The sequence below is a fragment of the Diabrotica virgifera genome, chromosome 4 (assembly GCF_917563875.1).
Source record: "Diabrotica virgifera virgifera chromosome 4, PGI_DIABVI_V3a".
Lineage (NCBI taxonomy): Eukaryota > Metazoa > Arthropoda > Insecta > Coleoptera > Chrysomelidae > Diabrotica > Diabrotica virgifera.
The window spans coordinates 139,404,529-139,416,751 of record NC_065446.1 but is presented as its reverse complement, the minus strand read 5'-3'; the positions used below and the strand labels follow the sequence as shown (position 1 = coordinate 139,416,751).

At 30.3% G+C, this 12,223-nt stretch overlaps 1 protein-coding gene across 1 annotated transcript in view; it reads right to left on the bottom strand.

The window, feature by feature from the left end:
* Positions 1 to 12,223, bottom strand: part of LOC114345565 (mutS protein homolog 5-like) — a 211,409-nt gene that overhangs the window by 159,961 nt on the left and 39,225 nt on the right. The window contains exon 4 of the mRNA XM_050649332.1: positions 10,930 to 11,103. Within this exon, the coding sequence (XP_050505289.1) occupies positions 10,930 to 11,103 (174 nt within the window). The remainder of the gene's footprint in view (positions 1 to 10,929; positions 11,104 to 12,223) is intronic.

Here is a 12,223-nt window from a genome sequence, read left to right as displayed (position 1 = left end):
CGGCTAATGATCGAAACCTTCCGCGAAAAACGATAATGAACTATCATCTATTTCACTGAGTTTTATTTAGCATAGGCTAATGATCGACCTTCCGAGAAGAACGATAATGGTACGCGTCATTCACTTTGTTTATCTAAGCACATTGTTCCGAGTTTCGTACGCTTATTCTAATCACTTCTTAAAATTAAATATAACAATTTGTTGTATACAGGCTGTTCTAAATTTATATGCCCGAGGTTGAGAAAATTAAAAATATTTTATATTAAAGTGAATTTTGTTTATAATTATCAAATTTTAATTTTTATATCAAATAGAAATATAACAAATCCCCGCCTTGTATTCGATAAAATTTATCTGCATTTTTAAATAAATTTTCTCGAGGCAAAACCAACTCCCTGTATATTTCCTTACTTTAATCTACGTCTTATACCCCTTCTTCTTGTATTACTCTAATTAGTCCCACCTGTAGAGTAATTGTTTCCTTATTTTCAGTGTCCTCATCCTGTGTTAGAGTGTCGGCTATTATGTTGTCTTTCCCTTTTTCCCATATTAATCTTCTGTCTTTTTCCTCAGATTTTTCACATACTTTTATCGTGTATTCTGCATCCTCGTTTTCATATGCCTCCTCTTCAAATGCCACTGTTTCGATCATATCTTTTTCGCTTTCATTTTTTTGCTTTATTTCTTCTTCTCCTGAGCTCGTCTCTTCTTTTGAGGAATCCCAGGTTTCCTTTGTTTCTGATACTCTCAAATTTTCTTCTTCTGGGCTCAACTCTTCTTTTGAGGAGCCACAGGTTTCATTTTCTTTTGTCTTTTTCTGACTTTTTCTCCCTTTTCTTCTTTGTCCTTGCTTCGTTGCCAAATTCATTTCCACTGTTTGTTCTTTACCTGATTCGTCCGTATTTTGTTTCTCCTGTTCCTTGTCCTGTTCTTCTTCTTTTTCTTCTGTTAGATTCATCGTATTATTTTTAAAATCTATCACTACATGTTTTTCTGCCAATTCGTCCACTCCTACTATCATGTCATGTGACATGTTTGGCATTATTACACATTGTAGTGCATACATCTTCTTACCCAGTCGTACCATTACTCGTATGCCTTCATTTATAGTTGCCAATGTCCGTTTGTTTGCGCCCACTAAATTTACCCTAGGTATTTTGTAAATTAAATTTGTTAAGTTAACTTCTTCTATTAGTTTTCTGTTGACCAATGTTATTTCAGATCCAGTGTCTATCATAATTTTAATTGGTTTCTCGTTGATAAATCCATCCACAAATTTTAAATTAATTCCATTTTTCTTTTCGTTGTTTCCTGCCAATTTAATAAACTCCTTGGGGTGACAAAAGATTCCTGTTTGCTTTTTGGTTTTTAGTGAGCGCCGTCGTGAAAAGACGCCGGTTGCTCATCGTTGTTTATATTTTCGTCATAATGTCTCTCTCCGTCATATTCATCTGTCTGGGTATTATTTACTTCTCTTCTATTTTCTCTTGGTCTGTCGGATCTGTTTCGGTTTTCTCGATATACCTGTTCATTTTGTCTACCATTATTTCTGTTTTCTTGATTTGAGCGTGTGGTGTTTCTATTCTGGTATTCTCGATTTCTGTCCTCATTCCATTGCCTATTTCTTTGTTCATAATTTCCTCTTCCGTTGTCTCTATTTTCGTTTTCCCTTCTGGGATTAAAATCTCGTCTTGTATAGTCCCTCCTATTTTGATTTCTATCTCTGTAATCTTGTGTTTCTCGGGGCCTGTAATCTTCTCGCGACCTTCTTGATTTTCTTTCTCTTAGACGTGATTCTCTTATTTGTAGGAATTGGCATAAACTATCTATGTCTTTGTAATTTTGCAATGTGATATGGTCTTCCAGCGTTTCCTCGAAATGTCTTGCAATCAGTTCGACTAATTGTTCCGATGAGTAATTATATTGTAAATGTTTTGCATTATTGTAAATTTGCAAAGCATATGTCCTTTCTGATACACCCATCCTATCATTGTATTTCCCATTTTGCAATTCCTTGTTAATTTCCAATTGTTGGACCTTTCCCCAGAAATAATTCAAAAATTTTTGTTCAAATTGTTGCCAATTGCCGAATTCTTCTTCTTTACTATCGAACCATAGGCTTGCTTCATATTTGAGATGGTTTCTGATAGTTTCTTTTGCTGTATCGAAATTTCCGATGTGTTGTATTTTCTTTTTCAGGCTATTTATGAACGGCACTGGGTGTAATCTTCTTACATCCCCGCCAAACCTTATCTTCACGTCATCTGTGCTATGTATAACCATTTCTCTTCTTTCTCCGACATTTTGTTGCGTCCGGTTTTCGGTGACTTGTTTTTCTATTTCTGTGATTCTTTTTTCCACTTCTTCTCTGTCTACTTGAATAGCATTTTCCAACTTATTTTCCAAATTTTCTAGTTCCTTTTTCTGGCCATTCGTTAACTCCTTTATTTTATCTTGAATTTCATTTCATACTTTTCTATGCGTTCCTCCATTTTCTTGTTGTTCTCTTCTATGGCTTGTTTTGTTTCCTTCTGATTTTCTTGCATTATTCTTTTTGTTTCATCCATTTTTTGATCCAATTTTTGTTGTGTTTCATCCATTTTTCGTTGTGTTTCTTCCTGATTTTTATCCATTGTCCTTTTTTCTTCATCCATTGCTTGTTTTGTTTCTCTTTGATTGTCATCCAGTTTTTGTGACTGGAGTTGCATCAGTTGTAATAGTTTATCTATTCCTGATAATTCTTGCTGTTCTGATGCCATGATTGTCGTGTCTAAAATATCTTCTTGGTCTGAATGTTCTTTTTGTTTTTTGTTGTCCTTGCTTTGGCTTCTTGTCACAGACATTTGTTTTCAAGAAGTATTATCCCCGCCAAATATGAAATTTTACTAGTATGTTACCAAAACGATTTTTTTTCACCCAAATATTATAAATTGTCAATAAATATATCAAATGTAAATATCGTAAAAGTAAATTATTAAATCAGTTATGTAAAATTTGTACCTAAAGAGATCTAAAATTTTATGTTATCAAATGTAAGTATCTCACTTTTTACCACAGGCATATAAATCTTCAAATACCGGCTTTACTCTTTCTATCCTTCAAATTTGCCACTAGAAATACTTTTCAATGCCCTCCACGTTGGACGACAGTTGATGTGATCTTGATTATTGATATGAGATAATATTCTTATATGTCATTTAATTTAATCCATGCATTAATCATAATCTAATTAATTTACCAGATCACATATCAATATGTTTTCAATCTCAGGGCGAATTATAAAATTAATTACTTACTCTCGTGGCTTCTAAGTATTTCTTAATGGTTCCTAATCGGGATAGGAAAGAAAAGAGTAAAATAATAACACATATGGGTTACAATTGTAATCAAAATATTGTTTATTTTATTTAAATGGCAATCACTGCTTAATATTTGCTATATCTTATTATTCTTAAACATAACATTTACACATGGGAATCTTATTTCCTTTTGGTTTCCAATTGAAAGTTTTTATTAACGTTTAACTATTATGATTTATTAGCAACAATTCTATTTAAGTTTGATGAAGCTTTTCTGATATTATTGATTATGTTTCTTCAATTTTAAATGTGGTATTTAATACGAAAAACCCATACATTCATGTCCAAACAAATGAGACTGACCTTTTTCTGGTGAACTGAGAATGTCTTCACACAAAACCCGTTTCCTGCTATCCTTGGCTGCAATCAAAAACTCGTCATGGCTTCCAGTAATGTTCTCCTCTGAAACTAGCTCGTATAGCTCTCGTTTCCTGCTTCTGTCGTGATGCTGTGTTCTACCTTTTTCGAAACTGCAATCAGCTACCGGGAACTCTTGGCTCAAGGAGGTTCTTTTACTCTCAACCTGGCCTACCTCTCGTTCCACGATAGATACTCCACACTCACGGAACTACACCGGCTTTCTCACTCTCCGTACACTACCGTCTACCACTGGACTTCACTTCTCGACAGCTCAAAACATTCTGATCTCTATTTGTCATTCATTCCCCTACTTTCTAAATATCCCTTCCAGATTCACAAATCAAACTTCCACCACCAACTCTCATTCGCAGTATTCCTCAAAACCAATTTTTAAACTTTCTAAATATGCTTAATGGATTTCAAAAGAAAAATAGTTAATTCCCATTCTAAAATTACTTTCTACTTATTTAGCATCGGCTAATGATCGAAACCTTCCGCGAAAAACGATAATGAACTATCATCTATTTCACTGAGTTTTATTTAGCATAGGCTAATGATCGACCTTCCGAGAAGAACGATAATGGTACGCGTCATTCACTTTGTTTATCTAAGCACATTGTTCCGAGTTTCGTACGCTTATTCTAATCACTTCTTAAAATTAAATATAACAATTTGTTGTATACAGGTTGTTCTAAATTTATATGCCCGAGGTTGAGAAAATTAAAAATATTTTATATTAAAGTGAATTTTGTTTATAATTATCAAATTTTAATTTTTATATCAAATAGAAATATAACAATATATATATATATATATATATATATATATATATATATATATATATATATATATATATATATATATATATATATATACAGTTATTGGTTATTGGGTTATGCAGCAATTGATAAGTGTACTCTTTTAAGTCTTTATTCCGAGCTTTCGTTCATGATTATGAACATCGTCAGGGTGCTACAATTATATTATATAAGTGAGACAATATGAAAATATGTATATAAAATTATATGTACTTAAAACTTATTGAGGATATTTCAAATAGGTGGTCATTTAAATGAGATTTGTACTTATTAAAATGGTCATGTAATGTCTCGATATAACAAAATTATTCAAATAAAAATTTTATAATTTAGTTAAACTTCAAAATCGACGAAATAATATAAAATGACACTTGGACACTCATGACATGGAATTATTTGAAATATCTAACAAATTTTTTTTAAAAATGATCAATTTAGTAAACGACCAATAGGGTCAATGATAAGTAAGAAAGTATTTTTTAAATTTTATAAATTACTGTTGAAATTATAAATTAAGGTAAAATTTAAAAAAATTAGTAAGATTTATTGATCAAGTTTAATTAAAAGTTTTAAATTATTTATACAAAAGTAATTTATAAAGTTGTTGACAAAAATTAATTTATACAAAAGCAATTTATAATGTTGTTGAAAAGTCAGAGTATCTAGAAGAGGAGTTAGGAGATAACTCACGATTATCTAAAAATAGTAGATAAGAAAACATTTCATTTAGGTGGCCTATATCAGTACGATGATTCATCGAATTTGGATTTTTATTTATGTGAACCATTTCTAAAAAAAGCCGCTTTGAAGTATTTGACTCACGGTCCAATATTTTAGCGTTATTGTAATCAATTCGATGATTATTATTGGAAACATGTTCACCCAATGCACTTCTGTCAGGGTACAATCTGCAGTCTGACTTATGTGAAGTTATTCTGTCTTTTAATTTTCTTGATGTTTGACCAATATATATTTGATTACAATCAAAACAAGGTAGACTGTACCAGTTTTAGAAAGCATTGGAGTTTTGTCTTTGACGTTCGAAAAAACCTTATTGACTGTGAGAGTCGTCTTAAATGCAAGTTTGATGTTTTCGAAAGGCTTAAAAAGTCTAGTAAACTTCGGTGCAATATCGCTAATATATGGTAAGGTCATATAAGTTACGTTAGTAACGGGAGTCGCGATGGTTTGCGAGTTGTCTGCATCAAAATTGTTATTAACATTTGTTGGTTGAATGTTAATTGTATTAAACAGTAATTTCTTCAACAAAGACTCTGGATAACCGTTTTCCAAAAAAAGTTGATACAATATTTTTAAATTTTTTGAGTGAAAAGAAACATCGCTGATTTTTAAAACGCGGTTTTTCATGGATTTAATTAAATTGATTTTCATAACGTGTTTATGGTATGAACTATAGTATCATACAGGCAGATATCTCCTCTTCTAGATACTCTGACTTGTCAACAATATTATAAATTACTTTTGTATAAATTAATTTTTGTCAACAACTTTATAAATTACTTTTGTATAAATAATTTAAAACTTTTAATTAAACTTGATCAATAAATCTTACTATTTTTTTTTAATTTTACCTTAATTTATAATTTCAACAGTAATTTATAAAATTTAAAAAATACTTTCTTACTTATCATTGACCCTATTGGTCGTTTACTAAATTGATCATTTTTAAAAAAAATTTGTTAGATATTTCAAATAATTCCATGTCATGAATGTCCAAGTGTCATTTTATATTTCGTCGATTTTGAAGTTTAACTAAATTATAATATTTTTATTTGAATATTTTTTTTTATATCGAGACATTACATGACCATTTTAATAAGTACAAATCTCATTTTAATGACCACCTATTTGAAATATCCTCAATAAGTTGTAAGTACATATAATTTTATATACATACTTTCATATTGTCTCACATATATAATATAATTGTAGCACCCTGACGATGTTCATAATCATGAACGAAAGCTCGGAATAAAGACTTAAAAGAGTACACTTATCAATTGCTGCATAACCCAATAACCAAAAACTGTACATTTACTGTCAGCAAAGACTCATTGTCTTCTTAATATATATATATATATATATATATATATATATATATATATATATATATATATATATATATATATAACAATTTATTGTAGTGGTGTATCGGGTATGCGGTCTGTTATTTGAAAAAAACTCTTTTTTCTTTTATTTCTCTATATTTCGCTGATTTTTTGTCAGCTTCATCAGGAGACAACTAAAATATGATTAAAATTTTGTATAAATATAAGATGAGAATAAACAATGAATTACTTACAGATTTAGAGTTAAAAATATTTAAAAAAGTTCTTGTATATAATATGTTCAAAACAGTACTAACAATATTAGTTAAAAGCAACTAGATCATTAGTAATGAAATATAAAAAGCAAACATAAAAACAACTAAGAAAAAATTAAAACACAATAAAATTACACATTAAAAATATACAGGATGATTTAAAATATAATTGTAAACAGAAAAATTATTTTAACATACTAAGAATATTACAGTAGATATTGCTGAACTGTCCCGTGTCTGCCTTGTAATTTACTGCATATTTTTCTCTATTAATATGACGCATTTCTAAAATCAATCTTTTCTTGTAATTATTCTCTTGCTGTAGAACCCTGACATTTGAGTAGTCAAATTGATGCCCAGCCTTTAAGTAATGGTCAACTGCTGCACATGTATTCTTCTTTTTTGTACAGTCACTTTTGTAGTGTGTAACCCTTTGTTTTAGCCATTGAGAAGTTTGGCCAACATAACAGCTCTGGCAATCCAAACAAGGCAGTTTGTAGATAACACTAGTTTTATTCACGGTTGGTGTCCTGTCTTTTACTTTAGAAAACAGTTTTTCGGTTTTCTAACAAATTATATTGAACAATTTTGATGTTGGTAAATTGTTTAAATAAACTAGTCACAGAAGGGGTTATATGTTTTATTAATGGTAGTTTTTTATATCGGATTGTCTGTACTGCACCGATATCAGAGGGACCGTCAAAAATGTCTGAGTTAAATATCAATTTTTTAAGGATATGTTTCGGGTATCCATTATTTTCAAAGATGTTTAACAGCAAATTTAAGTTTCTGTTTATGAATTTATCATCACTAATATGCCTTACCCTATTCTTCATTGCAATCACCTGTATTAAACTTTTGATGAGTAGGATGATTTGAAAAAAAGTTTAAATATCTTCCAGAGTGTGTTGGCTTTTGATACCAATCTATCAAGATTTTGTTTTGTTCAGTTCTTATTAATTTTGTGTCCAGAAATGATATCGAACAATCATTGTCAATCTCTAAAGTAAATTGGATATGTTTGTTAAAGTTATTGAAAATGTTCAAGGTATTTTGAATTTGTGAAGTAGCAACAGAACAAATAAGATCGTCTACACATTTTTTAATGAAGGGTAAAGGGAAAGGTAATTGTGGAATAATGTCATCCAGCAAATGGTCCAAAATGATGGTTGCTATTATGGGGCTCAGTGGACTACCCATAGGTGCTCCAAATATTTGTCGATAGAATTTATCATTAACCATTTATTATTTTTATTTTGGATTTATATTTTTATTTATTATTTTGGACCATTTGCTGGATGATATTATTTCACAATTACCTTTCCCTTTACCCTGTCATTAAAAAATTTATAGACGATCTTATTTGTTCTGTTCCTACTTCACAAATTCAAAATACCTTGAACATTTTCAATAACTCTAACAAACATATCCAATTTACTTTAGAGAATGAAAATGATTGTTCGATATCATTTCTGGACACAAAATTAATAAGAACTGAACAAAACAAAATCTTGATAGATTGGTATCAAAAGCCAACACACTCTGGAAGATATTTAAACTTTTTTTCAAATCATCCTACTCATCAAAAGTTTAATACAGTGATAGCAATGAAGAATAGGGTAAGGCATATTAGTGATGATAAATTCATAAACAAAAACTTACATTTGCTGTTAAACATCTTTGAAAATAATGGATATCCGAAACATATCCTTAAAAAATTGATATTTAACACAGACATTTTTGACGGTCCCTCTGATATCGGTGCAGTACAGACAATCCGATATAAAAAACTACCATTAATAAAACATTTAACCCCTTCTGTGACTAGTTTATTTAAACAATTTACCAACATCAAACTTGTCCAATATAATTTGTTAGAAAACCGACAACTGTTTTTTAAAGTAAAAGACAGGACACCAACCGTGAATAAAACTAATGTTATCTACAAACTGCCTTGTTTGGATTGCCAGAGCTGTTATGTTGGCCAAACTTCTCAATGGCTAAAACAAAGGGTTACACAGCACAAAAGTGACTGTACAAAAAAGAGGAATACATGTGCAGCAGTTGACCATTACTTAAAGACTGGGCATCAATTTGACTACTCAAATGTCAGGGTTCTACAGCAAGAGAATAATTACAAGAAAATATTGTTTTTAGAAATGTGTCATATTAATAGAGAAAAATATGCAGTAAATTACAAGGCAGACACGGGACAGTTGAGCAATATCTACTGTAATATTCTTAGTATGTTAAAATAATTTTTCTGTTTACAATTATATTTTAAATCATCCTGTATATTTTTAATGTGTAATTTTATTGTGTTTTAATTTTTTCTTAGTTGTTTTTATGTTTGCTTTTTATATTTCATTACTAATGATCTAGTTGCTTTTAACTAATATTGTTAGTACTGTTTTGAACATATTATGTACAAGAACTTTTTTAAATATTTTTAACTCTAAATCTGTAAGTAATTCATTGTTTATTCTCATCTTATATTTATACAAAATTTTAATCATATTTTAGTTGTCTCCTGATGAAGCTGACAAAAGATCAGCGAAATATAGAGAAATAAAAGAAAAAAGAGTTTTTTTCAAATAACAGACCGCATACCCGATACACCACTACAATAAATTGTTATTTACGTTTCGGTCGATAATGCTACCAGTTTTGTTATATATATATATATATATATATATATATATATCAATTTACAAATTATTGGGTTAACAGCTGAAATGGAAGACTCAGTGTACTCTTTTCTACGATTCCAATATTTCGTTAACAGTCGTTAACATCATCAGGGACGCTGAAATAATATTAAAGGTATAATCATAATATATAATATCATCAGCGTCTCTGATGATGTTAACGACTGTTAACGAAATATTGGAATCGTAGAAAAGAGTACACTGAGTCTTCCATTTCAGCTGTTAACCCAATAATTTGTAAATTGATAATTACTAATCAGCTGTGATCATTTCTAGTTTATATATATATATATATATATATATATATATATATATATATATATATATATATATATATATATATATATATATATATATATATATATATAAAGTACTGAGATAACAGCTGGGAATTCCCAGCTGTTATCATTGTCATCGAGTTGTTCTGCTTCAGCGCCAATTGAGAGGTATTTTGTCTTTTCTAAATTGATATTTAATTCCCATTTCTGATATTCTTCAATTATTAGTTTTCTAAGCAAATATTCCATGTCGTCTTTGTCATTTGAGATCACCCCCCTGATCATCTGCAAACTGTAAAGTATATAATAATGCAATCCTTATCGTTCAATTGTATACCCATTCCTTTGACTTTCTTTTTCCATTGCTTCAGAGCTGCAGAGATATAAATCTTAAACAGAGTCGGAGAGATGCAACATCCCTGTCTGAGACCCTTAGTAACTGTAAATTTTTCAGCTAAGAGGTTTCCAAGTTTCATTTGTGAGTTTGAACCATAATATAGATCTTTGAGAGCACTAACCAATGTTTGATGTATGTTTGATGTGCCCAGGACTTCCCATAGTTTATTTATGAAGACTGTCATATGCCTTCTCAAGATCTATAAAAGTCATACATACGTAACTCTCTATTCTGTCAAAACTTTTTTCTGTAGTTTGTTTAAGACGGTTCTCCTGCCTTTATCCGGATATTAATTAATATAATAGGTCTCTGCACTTGTAATATTCATATTTATTATAAATACATTAAATATATTGTAAATAAACAACTATTCGACGATTTTTTCTGATAATGTCGCAAAACCTCCGATTTCATGCACAATGCATTTTAAATGGATGTTTACTCTTTGCACTAACTCGTTCAACTGAAGTCCCCTCTCCTTGATTTGCTACCTATGTGACCTTCGCGGTTTCAGATATTTCTGTACAACTGTACCTATCATGAGATTCGTGTATCATTGGGCATAGCCATGAGCCAAATACAAACAATTTTGCATGTATAAACTGTTCTTTACACGAGTATTGCACGTTAAAATTACAATCTAATACAAATTGTACGTTACTTACCTTAACGTAACTAGACCAACTGTTGATTTGCAATTGACTGAAAACAATTTATATACACTCAGCCCCTCTCTATCGCTAGAATGCAAGCCTCTTTTGAATCCTGATTCGTGCCCACGCTTTGAAAATATTTGTAGTGCTTCAAAAGTTGAGTTGTCTATGAGTACTTGATCTTTTCTATAAAAATTATAAAATAAAATCATCAAAATCGATAAATAAACAAAATATAAAGGCATAATCCTAATAGTGCAGTCAATGAGGGTATTTGGGAATAGCTCAAGAAACAAAGTCTACCCTATGCCAAAATACGCTTTTATCTTGGGGGTGGTTCTCACCCCTTCTCGGGGGTAGAAACATTTTTTTCTAATTCTAAGCAAAAATTGTTCTATAATTTTTGTTGAAAATTCAATATTTTTGAGTTATTCGTGGTTGAAAATTTGCCATTTTCATTGAAAAATGACACCTTTTCGCACGGTTTTATGCGAATAACAAAACTATACATCTAACGAAAGAAACTGTAAGAAACATTTTTGTAACATAAAAAAAACAAAGAGATTCGTTTTTCATAAATCTTATAGTTATAATACATAGGTACAAAGAGAGATATGGTACCTGTGTGAAAGGAGATTTTTTGTGCATGCTCGAATCAGTGCATTCAACTTGAATCAACAGAAAGATTGTCGATTTTTCGGGTATAATGCCACGAACACATTATTTTATAGTACTATAAAAGACCTTTAAAATGAGTAGGGGAAGCCGGGGGGATTCCGCGCGCGGGGAAATTCCGAGCATCAGTATCTTGGTAACACAACACGGCATAAGCAAAGAATACTCCATCCAAAAGCATCGACTATTTCACGATCCAAATTTCTTTGCGCATGTACCATCCGCCAAGTTTTTTCATTCATTTTCAAACATTTAGATGATTCCATATACGTACCTATGTATTAAAATTATTTATTCCCAGATTTTTAATAAAGAATAAAAACAATTTAAACATAGCTATTTAGAGTTTTATATTTAATTTGCAATAGTTTTTTTTATTTCCAGTAAACAAATATTTGTTTAATTTTGTTCAGATCATTAAGTATTTGTCTTAGCACCCTATTCAAAATGTGTTTTCGTTATCGTACATTTGAAATCTAACAAAATGTGTACGGTTCTAGAAATAAAAGTTATTTTGAATTTGTGCAAGGCAGGTCCACAACATCAATTTTTATTTTATGACAGCCGAGGGAAAAGCTTATGAGTGGAAGAGAAAGACTTGCTTCTTCTTCTTTAAGTACCGTGCCCAAAT